Genomic DNA, 18,639 nt, shown 5'->3' with positions numbered 1-18,639 from the left:
GTTTTAATCCTCAGATGACTTGCCAAAGAAGCGGCCTGCCCAGATCTACAAGCCTTCTAACCCCGATACACTGGCTTATCTTGATTTCAGTGTATCCACGACTGGGATGCTAGCTGGAGTAAAGGTGAGAAGCGGGCAGTCAGCATAATCTAGAGACCAGCAATATAGAGGTGGCAAACCACCTATTTGTGTCATTTTATATTTTCACCTGTAATGCAATGCTAGTAGATAATCTAACTGACCCAGGAGTAAGGTACATTTCACTCAAGGTCTAAAATGTGTGTCTGTTTTAGTTCTCCTGTCTGAATTGGCTAGCTAATTAACTAGAATGACAGATTCTCTGCAAGCATCCCACATTTTTTCTTGCCTGTAAATAAAACCTCACTAACCCTTGATAAGAGTATTAACTACATGTTCCTATCTTGGTGATCCCAAGTCCGAATTTTCTGCCTTTTTGACACACTTCCCATTGACATAGTTTGGGCTCCATTTGAACCAGCATGTGTATCCCTTTCCTGCTGGTCCCAAAGTCTGAATAGTCCACCTTTGTGAAACACTACACATTGGAAAAGTGGGATTCCATATTAGCCTGCAAGATGACTGCACGTTGTAACCGCCTGAAAGAAGGGAGCCACCAAATGCCCAGATTTACAGTCCATACGTCTTAGAGTCTGTTCTCTTTTTTTTATTATTAATTTTCATGAACGTTTACAGAAACTTTGGATTTCCATTCATTCATTGTTGCATTTTTCTCCCTGCCCAACCTTCCCCCCACACCCAGTTCGCTCTTCTCTTTGTAAAGTAAAAGATTCCTTCATTAGTATACAGTCCTCCCATCACTGAGCTACTAGATTCTTCTTTAGCCACAAGAGGGCCTTTTTCTAGTAGCTCTGATTTCTGGGGTTTGAGTAGTGATTTGCTTTATTTTCTTCATTTTAGTTTTTACATTGTAGTAAGATTTGAGATAATAAAATAATTTTTCAAAAGCTGAAGAACAGGGGAAAAAAATCTTTTCTGACCAAAATGAATTCGTTACCAGAATACCAAAATTTACTTTGAGCCCCCTGCTGCCATACCCCAAAGCGAAACACACTTTGGATCACACCGTTTTTATGTCTACAAAAATGGGAGCTATTAAATCAGGATGCAGTAAAACATATTTTTACATTAATCAGTAATTAATATGGCCAAAGTTGGAAATTTCCTGATGATTAAAATTAATCTAAGTGTAAACCCCAACAACCCAGCCAGTTGCCATAGAATCTTTTCCAACTCTTTACAACCCCATGATTGCAGAGTAGAATTGTTCCATGATGATATCAAGGCTGTATCCTTTAAGATGCAGACCCCCAGACTTTTTTTGTGAGACACCTCTGGGTGGGGGTTTAAATCAACAAGCTTAAGGTTCAGTTAGTAGCCCAATGCCTAATCCAGGAGTTCTTTATATACCCTGGAAAACAATTAACTAGGTTTTCTCTCAAAGTTATAAAAATGTATCTTAAACTTTTTTACCATTTGACTTTTAAAACCACAAAATACTTGAATTAAAATATACTATGACACTAGGTAATGGAAAATCCATATGCTTAAAATACTAAGAAATTATATGAGAGAGTTGAAATCTGGCTTACACATTGCTCCTGATGGAAATTTCTTTTTACTTCTGTAGAGTCATAGATTACTCAGGTCAGCATTTTACTCAGAAATAAATACTTAATTTCTTTTTTAGCTAGAAATATTATTGATATTTCAGTTATTACTGTAACAATTAGTAGAGATATTTTGTCCAGTAAACTATTTTACCCAAAGAGGATAATGTAGGATGTCTGACTTTGAGTAAAATCTATAACGTATATGTTTTTATGTTGCAGTTTTGTACTATTGCTTGCTTTAAAATGCTGATTTAAGCTAAAAAGGTTCCTAATAGATCATAATAGGTACAGTTACTGAAGATCAGCAAGGAAGCCAGAGAGAATACCTTTATGGCAGAAACAGCTATTTTAGATTAATCACCTTATGGATTTTCCCATAGGTTATTTTAAATCCATGGTGGTTTTCCTTTGCTATCCAGTATTCTTCTGGAACACCTTTCCTGTTCACTCTGACTTGATGTGTGCAGTTGATGTTTGCCCAGGGAATAGACGTTTATGTTCACCTCAGTCAAAGCAGAAGTGCACTGAAAGGTACATCTGTCTGAGATAAGTCAGGCGATGCACTGCAGCAGTACAGACAGCTGAGGCGTCCTTCACTGCTCTGCACTGCAGCGTCTACTCTCGATGGCTCTTCTAGAGTAGATCATGTTTTGAGCCTCTGAGAAACGAATTCTTTATCCAGATCTGAGTTTGACTTGACAAAACTGGAAGTTTGTTTTAATAAGAGGCTATGAAAAATGTACTGTTTATATTTTGTGGCTTATAAATTGATTTTTTAATTTGAACGCCTAACTTTCTTAGCTACCCTGTTCTAAGCTGTTACCATTCTTGATAGATAGTGAAGTCTTAACTCATAAAGCTCTTACGGGGTGGAATCCCTTATCTCTGTACTCTTTACCTTCTGTGCACAGAGTGCCCACATTATTGAAATTATCTGCCATGTCTCTAAATTTCCCAGTAGATTATAAGGTCCTCGAGGGTAAAAGCCATGTTTTCTTCCCTTTTATATTCCCCGTACAACATAACAAACACTCAGCTAATATATTTCTTTTTACAGAGCTGAGATGAAGAACTGTTCTCAAGGTGCAAAACATGCTTCTTGAAGAAAAGATTCAATAGAGAGTTGTGTCAGTTGGTAAACTCAGTGGATAGGTAGTTTTCATGGTGGTTGTTGTTAAGTGCTGTTGCGTTGAGTACAACTCATAGTGACCCTGTGGACAACAGCTCTGAACCCTGTCCTATACTGTGCCATCCTCATAATCTCCAACACACTTGATGGCTAGGAATTTAGTAACTCCTGATTCTGGGAGGCAAGAGGTTGTAAGAAAATTTGTTAAGTCTAGCTTTACCTCTCATTTCAACAGATACTACAGCGTTGAATGAAACCTAAAAAGGGCTACTTATATAGAATATGTTTGCATTTTCAGGCATGGATTCAGTGGATGAAATCGTGAGGAAACCTTCTTTGGGGCAGAACTTGTAATGATGATACAGTATTCTCACAGCAGAAAGTTCCCACCTGACCCTCACACCTGGTTTCTCCTCTCTCTCAGGAGAGTGATTAATGAAACATTTCCAGGCTCTATGCTGCTTCTCATGTACATTTCAATATTGGATGAAATGCTACTTCACGTTAACTTGCATCATGTTTAAAAATCACTTGTGGAATTTGATAAAAGTGTTCTACCTTCTTTACTTTGCAGTTTCACCTAGATTAGCAAGAAAATTAATTAGATATCTGTTACAGTATTTTAAAATATCTCATGTTACATACTGCCTAGGGTAGGAAGATGACTGGAAGTGAGACAAGGGAGGCTTTATTGTATGTAGCATTGATATAGAGAAAGAAATTTATATGTCGGTCACACTGCAGTTTTGTCTGAGGGCTAGAAGATCCGAGGCCTGTGTTCTAATTTATGTGACTCTAACAAATTCTCTAATACCTCTGAGCATTTGCTTTCCAATAATTAAAATAGGGAGTTGTTTATTCAGTATGTAGTGTGACTACTCATGTATGGCAGGTACTGTGTTCAGCGCAGGAGATGTAAACTGAGTAAGAGAGGGTCCTGCCAGGAGGAGGTGAACATGCATGGTAAGGTCTTTCCACCCTACCTTACGGAGTTGTGGTAGGGATTATACTGCATCCTTTTTTGTACTAAATTGCTATTCAAATGCAAAACAGTCCTTCCTTTAATTGATAGCCTTAGGTCCTGGAGGACTTAGAAGTGTTGAATGTTGTTTCCCCATTGAAACTGGAAGACTAATGAGACCATCAGCAGGCCATCTCTTCTAACACAGCATGACCCAACCCGATACAGCTGGCCCAGGCCCTAAAAATATGGTTGCTCCAAGTGTCATGGGTAGATCTGCAGCTGTTGTAACTGTGACTTTGTTGTTTTCCAGATGTCTCATGCAGCCACCAGTGCCTTTTGCCGTTCTATTAAGTTGCAGTGTGAGCTTTATCCCTCTAGAGAAGTGGCTATCTGCTTGGACCCTTACTGTGGACTTGGATTTGTCCTCTGGTGCCTCTGCAGGTGAGATTTATCTTTAATATACTGGAAAACAAAACAAGCAACTCTCTCCATTTTAGGCCAGTGCTAACATCTTGACAGCAGCCAGTTAGTGCTGAGGTTCTGAGGTTCTAGAAAGAGTGAGCTGCAGCTAATTAGCATAAGCCTGCCTCCTGCTGCCTCTGCTTATTGAGGCTCCCATAGGCTTAGAGCAGGTATAGCTGTGGTGGTTCTGCAGTTTCTACAGCACCTCGAAAAGTGAATGTTGACATTTTGGACCTAGAAAAAATTAATGTTGAGATTTTGGTGATGTCCCTCGGTACAGTGGCCAGTAGCAACAGCCTGAGCACTGGTCTGTTTCTATACCTTATTGTTCTAAACCATAGGTTTCAAGGTTCCTTGTTCAGCTTTTAAAAATCTATAATTTACCAGTAGATGCTGACAGACTTCTCAAGAATATGACTGTTAGTCACTCCTTGGGAATCAATGGTGAGCATTTGTTCCTGGCCTGGTATTTTCACTGAAGCAGCAGGCACTGTAAGTTCTGGCTTCTTTCAGGATTCTCCTTGACTTTTCAGTGGAGGATGGTGATGAGCCAAAAGAAGTTCATAGAGTTTCCACAGGCATGTTGTTTAGGAAGTGGATGCCACTCCTGCTTCTAATTCATAGCTTCTGAAAAATCTACTGAGAGGTTAGCTGTGAGTTGGTTCCAGCTTGATGGCACACAACAGAAACATTCACAATTGTTACGTAGTCTTTCAGAGTGTATTTTATATTATAACATACAAGTTTGTATCATCAACCTTTTCAGACATTTGTGTGTATAAAGAATGGGGAGCCCTGGTTAAAACACTCTGCTGATAACCAAAAGGTTGGGGGTTTGAAGCCACCAGCCATCTGTAGGAAAAGGTGTGGCAGTCGGCTCCACGATGATTACAGCCTTGGAAATTCTACTGGACAGTTTTGTTCTGCTCTGTATGGTCTTTATGAGTTAGAATCAACTCAATGACAGTATGTTTGTTAGAAAGAATGGTTTGGTAAGCACTCAGACCACTATTCTGTTGCAGTAAATATCAATATTTTGTGAATTTTGCCATCTATTTCTTCACGTTTGCCTGTTGTTTTTAAATGTAATATTTTAAAGCAGATGCTACAAAGAATTTTTTCCATAAATATGTAAGCATGAATGTAATTTTATAAATAAATGTACATGCATATCTTTATAAAACTCAGTGCTGTATGCAATCGATAACTTTTTTCTTAAAAATAAGCTTTTTTCATGCTTTTAAACACTTTTAAAACAATTATTTCTAGTACATTCCTAATAGTTATATAAAAATTCTGTATTTTTTAAAGACCCTATTATTGAAATTAGGACATTTAAACATTTTGAAAATACTAATTGAAAGTAGCGCTGGTGGCCTAGTGGCAAGAAGCTGCACAGCAATCCTGAAGGCAAATGGTTCAAGACCACCAGCTGCTGCACAGGAGAAAGATAGGCAGTCTCCTCCCATGCAATTAACTGCCTCTGAAAACTCCCCACAGGGTCAGCAAAGGGTTGGTTCCGACTCTGTGGTACACAACAATAACAGTATGATTGAAATATCATGATGATTTTTGATGCAATCCAAAATGTAGTAAGTAGTGTTGTATTATTTTTTTCCTCTTGGGAACGGTTTGTAATCTCTTAATTCATTGTCATTAACTCAGAACCAACTCAGAACTGACTCTTCTTGGGAAATAACTTAGTATATGCCAACTCCATGATGAGCCCCAAATGGCTTTAGATGTATTTGGCCAACACAAGAGGAAAATACAGAGGCCAATTCACAACTCTTGATTTCATGACAGTTGTGTATTTCATTTGGCAGAGTACAGTTGTAAAGCAAAACCAAATGGACACAAAGCTTTCTGTTTCTGCAGGCTGATCAAGCATGAAATCAATAGGGAAAGAACTAAAGAAGGGAATGTATGATTGTGGAGTTTTAAGGAAGTTTTGTATATGAGATTCAAGTGAAAGTTTGTAAAGCGTATTGTTTTTTCAGCCAGTCATTCTGTGCACATTTTGTTCCATAATATTAATTACAGCATCCATTATGTGTGATCATCCCTCATTGCATACCCTTTTAATGTGAACCATTAATAGTAATATTCTTTATAGTATTATCCAAAGAGAATTGTGATGAATTGGTAATTAATGAACTTCTTTCCTGCAAATTCATTCTGGAGCCCAAAAGCATAGTAATCCATTGTTTGACGCTGCAATGCTAAATCATAACAGCTGTAAGCCTCTTTATTTTCTTAGCTCTTCTATAGGAACAGATCCCAGTGGAATTTCTTAAAAGCCTAACTAAACAAAAAGAAAATTTGAGGTCTTAGGTGCACAAAAGTTAAAAATATTGTCCTATTTTTGTTTCCTGTGTAGTTCAGCAGGTCTGAGTGTGAGTCCGAGAGGCATGTAGGGTGGAGATGTTCATTCCTAGTTTCACGCACTTGAGTGAGTGAGTGAGTGCATAAGCAGGTGAGAAGGGTAGACAGCAGGCCCTGTGAGGAGCTGTAACCTCCACAAGGTTAGAAGATATCTCTACACGAAGGTGTGGCCCAGCACTGACATGTGAGTGGCCAAGTAGGGTAAAACCAGTATCTCCATATACATATGTGCTCAGATTGTAAGCCCACTTGAGTGAGTAGTGAATCTATGCCAAGTGACCTGGTGTGTGGCACTGAAGCGTAAGCAGGACCAGGAAGGTACAGGGGGACATCCCAAAATGGAGAGTCCACTCACACGGAGGGTAGATTCCCTGTGATATATTGGATTGCAATTAGCTGTTTTATTATTATTTATTATTATTATTATTATTATTATTATTATTATTATTATCATCATCATCTCACATTGAAACTGTCAACAGCTTCATCTTACTTGGATCCACAGTTAACACCCTTGGTATGAGCAGTCAGGAAATAAGGAGACGCATTGCAATGGGAAAATATGCAGTTAGGGACCTTTCCAAATGACTGGGGAGTAATGATGTCAGTTTGAGGACTAAGGTGTATCTGATTCAGGCCGTGGTATTTCTGATTACTAGCTGTGTATTCAAGACCTGGATAATGAATAAGGATAACAGAAAAAGAATTGACGCTTTTGAGCATGGAGAAAAGGACTGAACATTCCATGAACAGCCAAGAAAATGAACAGACAGAGTATTCTTTGGAGGCAAGAATGATGAGGCTTTGTCTGACATACTTTAGATGTAGGGCTAGGAGGTGCTGTTCCTAGGAGAGGGACATGATGTTGGGAAAGGTGGAGGGCCAGCAAAGGAGAGGAAGACTCTCAACCTGATTAATTGACATTGTGACTGCTGCGATGGACTCCTGTGTGTCAGGAAGTGTGAGGATGGTGCAGGATAGAACAAGGTGCAGAACTTTTGTTCATATGGTCACTATGAGCCATACATGACTCAATGACACCTAACAACAACACACTTCTTAACATATACTGATCTAGAAATAAATGTAGATACAAAACTCTGTGTGTGTGTGTGTGTGTGTGTGTGTATGTGTCTGTGTATAATAAGTCTCCAGAAAGGACCTAAAAGCAGCCATGCAACAGTAGCTATGAGCACACCAAACACCCATATCTTGACTTCTAAATAACACTTATTTCAAAATTGAATTAAGACTCCTTCAAGTAATGGCAGATTAAGATGTGGAGAGGAAATATATAAGGCAAAACTCAAGAAAAGTCTTTGAAAGCAAGAAGATAAAGAACAATGGAGACATGACAAGTAGATTTGGTCCATTGGAATGTCAGTTCTCTCCTAACTGAATTATAGATTTAGTTCAGTCCCTGTCAAAATTTTAGCAGTATCTCTCTTTTTTTTCTTCAGAAATTGACAACGTGACTTTAAAGTGTATGGGAATGTTCAAAGGATCATGACCAGTCAAATTTTCAAGTGTAAATTTGAATGCCTTGTTCCTGATGTTATAACTTAAGACAATGCTACAGTATCTGAGATAATGTGATACTAGAATAAAGCCAGAAATACATGAAACAGAATGAGTTTTAAAAAGAACCTTTTGCATTTATGGTCAGCTGATTTTTTACAAAGATATTAGGCAGTATATTGAGTAAGTGATAGAATTTTCAGAAAATAGTGATAAGACAATTAGACATCCAAATGAAATAAAGGGGAGGAAGAATTTGAATCTTTACCTTGTATCACATTCAAAAATTATCTCCAAGTGGATCAAAGCCTAAATGTACTAGCTAAAACCATAAACCTTCATGACCTTAAGCTAGGCAGGTCACAGTGTATTAAAGAAAAATAATTATAACTTCAATAAAGCTATAATCGTTTACGCTCAGTATCATAAGGACAAACACTGCATCAGAACATTGTTGTAAAAATAGGATAACTAGTAAAACATGTATTGAGACCCAAAGGGGAGGGGGGGAGGAGTGGAGAGGTGAGGATGGTTATAGGCAAGGTGCACAGTTTGGTGGGTGGAGGGAGAGCGGGAAGGATCTAGGTGAAAGAACAGGGTAATGATGGCCGAGGTCCAATGGTGATTAATTTTATAAAACATAATGCATGAGAATGATTCTGTGAAACACAATATGAATGAAGAATAATGTGAAACACCATGTACACAAACTTTGTAAGCAAATTGATTATACACAATTCAATTATTAAAAAAAAAATAAAGATAGGGAAGATGTGGTTAGTTGGCTCCTCAAACAACCAGCTTTCTCTGTCATGAGACCAGAACTGCACGGTACCCAATTACATTGCTAAAGATTTTTTTCTTAAATTTAGGTTGTTTATTTTTCATTTCAATGAACATCTACAGAGATTTTGGGATTCCATTCATTCATTGTTGCACCCTTCTCCCCGCACAAACCCCTCCCCTTCCCCCCCCCGTTTGCTCCTCTCCTTGAAAAGCAAAAGAAAAACTCCCTCATTGGTACACAATCCCCCCCGCGCACCTTCCCAAACCCTACCCCCTACCCCCAAATATAATCCACTCTGCAGCCCTCATTGCATACTCCTACGATAAAAATAATGCCCTAAAATATAATACTTTTAGACTATTCTCTCCCCCATAGACTTCAATGCCGTAAACATATTTCATCCAGTTTTTCTCAGTCTTACCCCCACCCCAATGCCAGCCTCATTCTACAACAGTGCTAAAGATTTTTATTAAAGATTCTATAGGAGAATCCTAATCAGAAGATGAGAAATGTAGACTAGTACTCAAAGTTTCATGGTCTCCAGACCTTAAGCTAAAAATCTACCCTGAAATATTGTTAAGACCAAATCATAGTTTATTTTAACTAACTTAAGAATGTCTGCTGGAAATTCTTTTATCTAGTCGGTATATAAAATGCTAAAGTAGTAGTGTGACATGTTTTTAATAATCATACATAAATTTACCATGTTGTTATTATGTGTCATCGAGTGCCTGTGACTCATAGTGACCCTGTGTACAACAGCCCTAAACCCTGCTCTATTCTGTGCCAATCTTATTGTCTCTGACACACCTACCTCCATTACTCCAGTGACTGAATCAATCCACCTCATTGAGGGTCTTCCTCTCCTGTGCGTGCTGTCCATCTACCCTCCCAAGCATAATGTCCCTCTCCAAGGACTGGTCCCTCCTTGCAACATGTCCAAAGTGTGTCAGATGGAGTTTCAGAATCCTTGCCTCCAAGGAGCAGCGTGGTTTAACCCTCTGCAGAATGAATCTGTTCATTCTCATAGCAGTCCATGGTATATCCAACGCCACAGCTCAAAGGTATCAGTTCTCCTTCTATCATTCCTAGTCATTGTCCAGCTCTCTGATGCATACTAAGTGACTGCAAAGACCGTGGCCTGTATCAGACACACCTTAGTCTCCAGACTGACATCATTGTTCTTCAGTACTTTGGAGAGGTCTCTGAGCTGTGAACAATCTCAGTCTCTTCACCATCTATCATCATGCTGCCCATCAGCATGATGGTGAGAATCATTGTTTTCTTGATGTTGACCTTCAATCCATATTGAAAGCTGCAATCCCTGACCCTCTGCAGCATGCGCTTCAGGTCCTCCTCAGTTTCAGCTGACAGGTTGTGTCATTTGCATAATGCAGGTTGTTGATTAATCTTCCACCAATCCTGATGCTACATTTCTCCTCATAGAGGCCATCCTCCAAGATAATCTATTCTGCATATAGATTGAAAAGGTATGGAGGTAGGACACATCTCTGGCACACACCCTTCCCAATTTTGAACCATGCAGTGTGCTCTTGCTCAGTTCTGATGACTGCCTCCTGGTCCAAGTATAGGTTTTTGCATAAGCATGATCCACACTTGAAAAAAAATTCCATTCCTAGGATATCGTAGGCAGCTCTAGTGGCAAGAAGCTGTGGTGTAATCCCAAAGGCACGCAGTTCAAGGCTACTAGCTCCTCCATGGGGGAAGGATGGGTATTCTACTCTTGTGTGATTAACTGCCTCTGAAAACCCATCAAAGGGCCAGCTGTGTGTCAGTTCCAACTCCATGGTACACACAACAACAAGGCATATAGACAAGTAAACATGTCCATAAAAAGACTCACATCCTTAGGGCATGTGGCTAGGAGAGGCTGTTCCTTGGAGAGAAACATCATGCATGGAAAGACAGAGGGTGGGCGCAGGAGAGAAAGACCCTTAACCAGGAATATTGACACAGTGACTGATACATTAGGCTCTCATGGAAGGAAGTGCATTAGGCTTCTAACAGGAAATGTGAGGATGGCACAGGATAGGACAGGGTTCACCTTTGTAATTGATAGCATTACTATGGGTAGTACTTGATGGCACCTAACAACACAACATGGATGGACTTTAAAAACATGCTCATTAAAAGAGCCAAACCCAGACACCACATACTATGTTTTATATAGCATCCAGGCAAGAAAATCGGTAGAGACAGAAGCAGATTAATGGCTGACTGGGGAGTGGAAATATAATTCATTCCAATGGGCACTAGGAAAGTTGTTGGGGTGATGGAAGGGTTCCAGAAACAAGTTAGGACAATCATTGTACAACTCAACAAGTTTAATAAAATACTGCTTCATTTTATGTTGTTGTTAAATGCCGTCGTGTCGTAGGCGACTCATAGCGATCCTATGAGCTTTCTTCATTTCTCCATGTTCATAGGGTTTCTGGAGGCAAGCTGTTTCGGAACTGGATGCCACTCCTGCTTCCAAGCTTGTTTTCCGCCAAACACTGTCCACCGTGGTTGACCAATATTGTATTTGCCACATCTGGGTCACAGTGTTCAGCATCACAGCTATCACATAACCATTTTATGTTAGGTGAATTTTAGGGTAGGTAAATTATACCTCACTAAATTCTAATCCACCAGATGCTTTATGAGAAAAAGATGGACAGGTATCTTCCTGTACAATTAACCACCTCTGAAAACCACTGTTTTGATTTCGTTAATTGGATCCAAATTGACAGCACATAACAACAATAACAACAAACTCTTGTTGTTGTTATTGTTATGTGCTGTCGAGTCACCAGCGACTCACAGAACCCTGTATACAACAGCCCTGAACCCTGCTCTATCCGGTGCCAACTTTTTTGTCTCTGTTACACCTACCTCGATTACCCCAGTCACTGAATCAGTCCATCTCATCATGGGTCTTTCTCTCCTGTCCTGTCCCTCCACTCTCCCAGTGTGCTATTCCTCTCCAAGGACTGGTCCCTTCTTGCAGCATTTCCAAAATATGTCAGACAAGGCCTCAGAATCCTTGCCTCCAAGGAGCACCCTCTCACACTCTCTGCGACAAATCTGTTTGTTCTCCTGGCAGTCCATGATATAGTCAATGCTCTTCTCCAGCACCATGTATGATACAATGCTTTTTAAAGAATTCTGTGTATGCTACATTATAGAAATGAAGAAGAATATAGTTTTTAAAATGTGCAATGATATAGGAAGCAAATCTTTGAACCTATTTATTATCTGATCCTAACCATTGTTAGTATTTTGTACTGTTTCCTCTAATGCATTTAATTTTCTTATCTAGTTGTAATCTAGGTTTATTTGTGGTTCTGCCTCTTACTTTCTTCATATTAAAAATGAGAACTTTTTATACTTAGATCTAACAAGTCCTTTTTTTTTTTAGTCTAACATTAATATATATTCTTTTCAAAACTATTCCATGTTAGGAGTGTGTTATCTCTGGAGGCCTAGTGGTAAGAAGTTATCCTGCAATCCCAAAAGCACACAGTTCAAATCCACCATCTGCTTCATGGGAAAAGAATGGGCAGTCTCCTCTAATGTGATTTACTGCCTCTGAAGACCTGCTGGAGGGTCAGCTGTGGGTCGGTTCCAATTCAATGCAACACACACAAAAACAAACAAACATGGTAAGGAGTTCTAGTGCCAATCCAAAGGCACACAGTTCTAATCCACCAGTTGTCACATGGGAGAAAAAATGAGCAACGTCTTCTCTGTGATTTAATCTCTGAAAACCTCATGGATGGTCAGCTCTGAGTTGGTTTTGACTCTGCAGGACATAACAACAACAGCAAAAATCTCTAAAAAAAGGCAAGAAAGTAGATTGAGGAGGGAGTAAAACCCAGTCAATGTATATCTGACCTAGAGCCAACTGGAAGCTTCAGACTGAAGATAACCTGAACCTGGATGATGTGTTGGACTACTAATAAAAACGTCGGCAGTTCAAATCTGCCAGCTACTCTGTAGGAGAAAGACGGACAGTCAGTCCCCATAAGAATTTTTATAAATTACATATTGGGCTGTAAACTCAAAGGTTGGCAGCTTGAACACACCTCTGGAAAAAGAAGCAGCAATCTCCTGATCAGGTGTTTACATGTGGAGATTCAGAGGGCTACTGAGTCAGAATTTACCTGTTGGCATTGGGGTTTTTATTAAATTTTTTTATTTGAGTGAATTCTGCCTTTTTTTTTAATTTGGGTTTTGAAGAGACAGACTTCAGAATTCTTCAGTGAGAAATGCAATAAAAGGCAATTGTGCAGTAATAACTTGAGGACTGATCATCTTCCCGCCATCATGCGCTTCTCTCACAGTTCTCAAATGATTAAACTCTGGAAAAGGCCAGAGAAAATGTCAATATCTGCAGTATTTCTTTTTGACAAAAATAAACTTTGGCATAGAGGAATAAACCAAGGAATGGAAGCTGGTTCAAAAGAAATATTTTTGTGAACCATTGTAGTTTTTTATTATTTTTTTCCTTAATCAGATGGTTTTTCCTGTATCCTATTTTTGAAATTTAAAAATAATGTAAAGAATTAGTGTTACTACTATTAGTAAGTCCTAATGTGCTATTTTCCCCTGTATGTAGTCATTTTTTTAATTTATATTTTATAGCTGGAATAACCTTCCAAGATTATTTAGGATATTCCATTATAATATCCTAATATATATGATGTCTGTTAATTCTGATCCTTTATATTATCTCTCTGTCTGTCTCTCTGTTATTACTGTTGAGTCTAAACAGACTCATAGCTGACCCCATAGTGAGTGTTTGGAGACTGTAAGTTGAGTGAGAGGACACTGCTAATCTTCCTGGGAGCAGCTGGTAGACCCCCTTGCCTTTGGGCTGACATCAGAGCTGTTTGCCACTAGGCTCCCTTAGAGCAAGCTCCATATAATTAAGTTATAAAAAAATGTTAAAATGTTGCTTAGGCAAGTGCTTCACTTATTTTTAAAAATATTTTATACTGGTTTGATTACAAAATTTGTATACTACTTCACTATTTTAAATTCACACTTGTCCCATCAATTGATGTAGTGCTAAAATATGTAATCTGTCACCATATTTTTTTCTAACTATTCTCCCTTAACATAAAGGAAGTAAAATTAAAGAATTATTTAATTTCCCATAGTTCTTCTACTTGGTTTTTTGTTTTTATCATTTTAAACAAAATATCAAACTTGAAAATAATTGAAGGACTAAACTTTTAGGTTAATATGATAGAGTGAATGTGTTTGACATGTGGCGAGGATGTTTATTTGGGGTCCAAGGGTGGTAGAATGTTATTGATTGAATTATGTCCCCTAAAATTATATATGATAAATCCTAACCTCTGTGCCTTGGTTATGATTCCATTTGGGAATGGATTATCTTCGTTATGTTAATGATGTAGGATTATTCAATGGTTTGACTTTTCTCTGCTATATTAATTTGATCCTGATTCTTGGTCACACTCCATGGAGTTGCTAAGGCTGTAAATCTTTAAGAGAGGGAATGCCCATCTTTCTCCTCAGAGCAACTATCCACTAGTTGTACCTCTGATCCTTTAATTAATCTTCTGACAAACTCCTAGAATACTTGTTAGTGGGCTTTTAAATCCTGACATCTAGACTCCTAAATTAGGAGGAAAATTAATTTGTTGGCTAAAGAAATAAAAAACCAAAACACTATACCACCAAAAGAAAAATCACCCTGTTGCTTTAGAAGCTGTTTCAGTTCATGGCAAACTTAAAAAATTGTGTATACTGCACTGAAACAGATGAGGGAGTGAATAAAAGCGATGTATGATAGGGTATTATGGTTGTCACAAGAGTCTACAATTAAGGTTGCATAGTGGAATGTTCTTGGGGCAGTGGAAAGGGTGTGGGGGGATTGTGTACCAGGGAGGGAGTGTTTCTTTTACTTTTAAAAGAGAGGAGCAAACTGGGGTGGGAGGGAGGGCTGAGAGGGGAGAGAAGTGCGGCAATGAATGAATGGAACTCCAAAATCTCTGTAAATGTTCATTAAAATTATTTAAAAACAACAACAAAACCCCTCAAACCCATTGTCATCACATTGATTCTGAGAAGTTAGATGTGTCCCATAGGATCTCCTGCCACCTCTTTCTCCCTCAGAGCATTTAGTCAGTTCAGACTTTGACTCATTCTGTTTAGCAGCCCTTCACTATTTTATTACCAGCATACTTGAGGTGAAGTCCTGTGCTGTCAAGACACCTATGACTCCTAGCAACCCTATGAATAATGGCTTTGAACTTTGCTGTACCCAGAGTCAACCTTAGTGTCACTGACACACCTGCCTCCATTGCCACAGTCACTGTGCCAATCAATTTCATCCAGGGCCTTCCTCTCCCTTCTCCAAGGAGTGGCCCCTCTTGGCAACAAGCCCAGTGTGTGAGATGGCACTCCAAATCCTTGCCTCCAAGGAGCAGCCTGGTTTCACCCTCTCCAGAACGGAAGTCATATGCAGTATATAAACAAATGGGCAGTGGCTGTGCCCCAAGACAATTTATTTACAAAAAAGGTAGTATCTTTAGTTTCTCAAGCTTTGTTCTAAACTTCTAAATATTTTTGCCAAATTGCATTCCGTGTTTTTCATACTTTGAAAGAGAATCTAGTCTAGTGTGTTCCTTTAACAGATTTGTGAGAAAGCTAAGAATGCCATAAGCTGTTTAGATATCTTGAATAAATGCTTACATTTTCATTCTGTATTGTAATTCTTGTACTATCTTTGTGTCTTTCAGGACATTTAATAGACATTATCTTTTCCCATTTTCTTTTTTTTTAAATAATTTTTTAATTTTATTTTATTATTTGTGTGTGTGTGTGTGTGTGTGTGTGTGTGTGTCGTCAAATCAGATCTGACTGGTACAGGAGGAGATTGTCCCTCCTTCCTTGGCAGAGCATCTGGTGGATTTGAACCATGTGCCTCTGGGATTGCAGTGCAGCTTCTTGCCACTAGGCCACCAGAGCTCCCCTTTTCCCATTTTCTTACAGATAAATGTTTCCTGTATTCATTCCTCCAGGTACTGTACTGATACTTCTTTCATTTGAGCTGTCCTTAGAATTTGCTCTCCTCCAATTCTGTCTCCACAGTGTGTATTCGGGACACCAGTCCATTCTGATTCCGCCTTCAGAGTTGGAAACCAACCCAGCTTTGTGGCTTCTTGCTGTGAGTCAGTATAAAGTCCGGGATACATTTTGTTCCTATTCTGTGATGGAGCTTTGTACAAAGGGATTAGGCTCACAAACAGAATCCCTCAAGGTAAGGAACTCCATCTCCTCACACTCCTAGAATGCTTTCCAGAAAATTGTGTCAACTCTAACATTTAGTAACTATCAGGACACTGTGAAAGTACATTATTGGAGGGGCACAGAAAAATGATTTGGTGACATTAAAATAATGCTTCACTTATGCCAAGAATTCTTATCTACTGTCATCTGGACTTTAAACTGTAGTTTTCATTTGAAAAAGTTCTAGCACCTGAGTGGTTTCCTGCTACGTAAAACTGAGGTTTACATCAGAGTATAAAATATTTTATGATGTATCGAATTCTACCAGTACTGCTACAGATATCTAAATTTGCTTTTTTATTTGTTGGCAAATTACATTCTTTTTTTAAATTAAATTTTATTAATTTTACAGAGATTTTGGTTTCCATTCATTCATTGTTGCAGGCAAATTACATTCTTTAATGACATTTAAGTTCATTCTGGCATTGGTGTTTAGTTTTAACTACTCTTTTTTTTTCTTTTGAAAATTTTTATTTTTAGGCATAAACTCTAACCAAGATTCATTCAAAATAAAATTAGGAGTGTTTTTAGGCTCAGGATTTTTTTAAAAAGAAATAACTATCATTATCTGAGAATAATACAGTTTCTCACCATTTATACTGAGATGTTCTGATAAACGTATTTCCATAGTTAATTTTGTAGTTTTTAATTACAAGTTAATAGGAAAGGTTAATCCCATAATAAGTTGTATATATATTCTAACATCCTTAGGGAGCTCTGGTGGCTTAGTAGTAAGAATTGTGCGGCCAGTGTGAAGGTACATGGCTTGAATCCACCAGCTGCTCCACTGGAGAAAAATGGGCAGTCTCCTCCCATGCCTTTGAATCTCCTGCCTCTAAAAAAACCCACTGGAGGGTCAGCTATGGGTCGGTTTCTGACTTGATGATGCACTACTATAATCACCATTTATATGTATGGAAGTGTGATTGCATTTGTATGTATATACATAATGTATTTGTGAACATATATATATAAGTGTAGGGAGCTCTAGTGGCCTAGAGTCTAGAAGCTGCACTGCAATCCCAAAGGCCTGTGGTTCAAGGCCACCAGCTGCTCCGCTAGAGAAAGATGGGCAATCTCCTCCATGCGATTAACTGCCTCTGAAAATCTGCTGGAGGGTCAGCTTATGGCTTGGTTCTGACTTGACAGTACATAATAACAACAACAACATAAGTCTGTATGTACCCAATGAGAGATTATCTATTCACATACAAATAGTGAAGCAATATAATTTCCCTCATGTGTTTTGCCTTCCTGTTTATCTTCTGAATAAGTGCCTTAATTTGGTCCAAAAATTGAGATGTTCTGGGTCTTGTGTTTACCACAGAAACTGAGGTAAGCATCAAAAAAATATTTATGATCATTTAGGCTTCGAAAGATATAGAGGGCTATCTTTTTTTAAATTGTCCCAAATTTAATTCTGTTCCTCATTATTAAAAATAAAAATAATCTTTTTTCCCACTTCTCAGCTTTGTGAAGTCTTGTGTAAACAGTCTTATAAGAATCCAGGCAAATGTTCCTTTTCCTCATTACCATGTACCCTTTTATAATTTCTTTTTAGGAAGCTGCTGTTTCTTACTATTCGATAAAATGTATATTTCATAATGTGGTTGTTGTGTACCATAGAGTCAGAACCGACCCATAGCTGACCCTCTGGTGGGTTTTCAGAGGCAGTTAATCGCACAGGAGGAAGATTGCCCAGCCTTCTCCCGTGGAGCAGCTGGTGGCCTCAAACCACATGCCTTCATGAATGCAGCACAGCTTCTTTCCACTAGGCCACCAGAGCTTCCTATATTTAATAATATATCCTTGATAAATTGAGTGTTTGTATAAATATATACTTATGTATTTATACAGATATATTTAAATATATATTTATACATATCCAGGAACAATTTCATTAGTATCATGAGCATGAAGAACCCTTGAATTGATGTTGTTGTTGTTGTTGTTGTTTACAGTCAAGTCGAGCACAACTTGTAGCAACCTTATAAACAGAAGGCCTGAAGCCTTTCTATGACTGTCATCATTTTTCAAAGGTCATAGTTTCCAGAGGCATGTTGTTTAGGAAGTGGATGCCACTCCTGTTTCCCATTGAATAGCTATGATGAATTCTCTATTATTTGTATGGGATTCCAAGTTACAAAGCTTCCACGTTTTATGGACCTAAGTGTGCTGAAGACCTACTGTTCCTGTAATTCATTTCTAGGCAAGAGGATTGGACTTGTCTCGTGTGCGGACGTGCGTCGTCGTGGCAGAAGAGCGGCCTCGGATAGCACTCACACAGTCCTTTTCTAAATTGTTTAAAGACCTGGGCCTCCATCCACGAGCTGTTAGCACCTCATTCGGCTGTAGAGTGAACCTAGCAATTTGCTTACAGGTGAGTTTTCATTAATGTCACAAAGCTGGTAAGTGGTCT

General features: G+C 38.6%; 1 protein-coding gene across 1 annotated transcript in view; it reads left to right on the top strand.

Annotated features, from left to right (window-relative positions):
- DIP2C (DIP2 disco-interacting protein 2 homolog C (Drosophila)) overlaps positions 1-18,639 on the top strand; it is a 693,228-nt gene that overhangs the window by 559,837 nt on the left and 114,752 nt on the right. Inside the window, exons 28-31 of the mRNA XM_006887669.1 lie at positions 15-124; positions 4,056-4,186; positions 16,023-16,191; positions 18,430-18,600. Coding sequence (XP_006887731.1) covers positions 15-124; positions 4,056-4,186; positions 16,023-16,191; positions 18,430-18,600 — 581 coding nt within the window. The remainder of the gene's footprint in view (positions 1-14; positions 125-4,055; positions 4,187-16,022; positions 16,192-18,429; positions 18,601-18,639) is intronic.

The sequence above is a fragment of the Elephantulus edwardii genome, unplaced genomic scaffold (genome assembly GCF_000299155.1).
Source record: "Elephantulus edwardii isolate Elephantulus edwardi_28Jun2011 unplaced genomic scaffold, EleEdw1.0 scaffold00060, whole genome shotgun sequence".
Lineage (NCBI taxonomy): Eukaryota > Metazoa > Chordata > Mammalia > Macroscelidea > Macroscelididae > Elephantulus > Elephantulus edwardii.
This window is presented reverse-complemented; position numbering and strand designations above follow the sequence as displayed.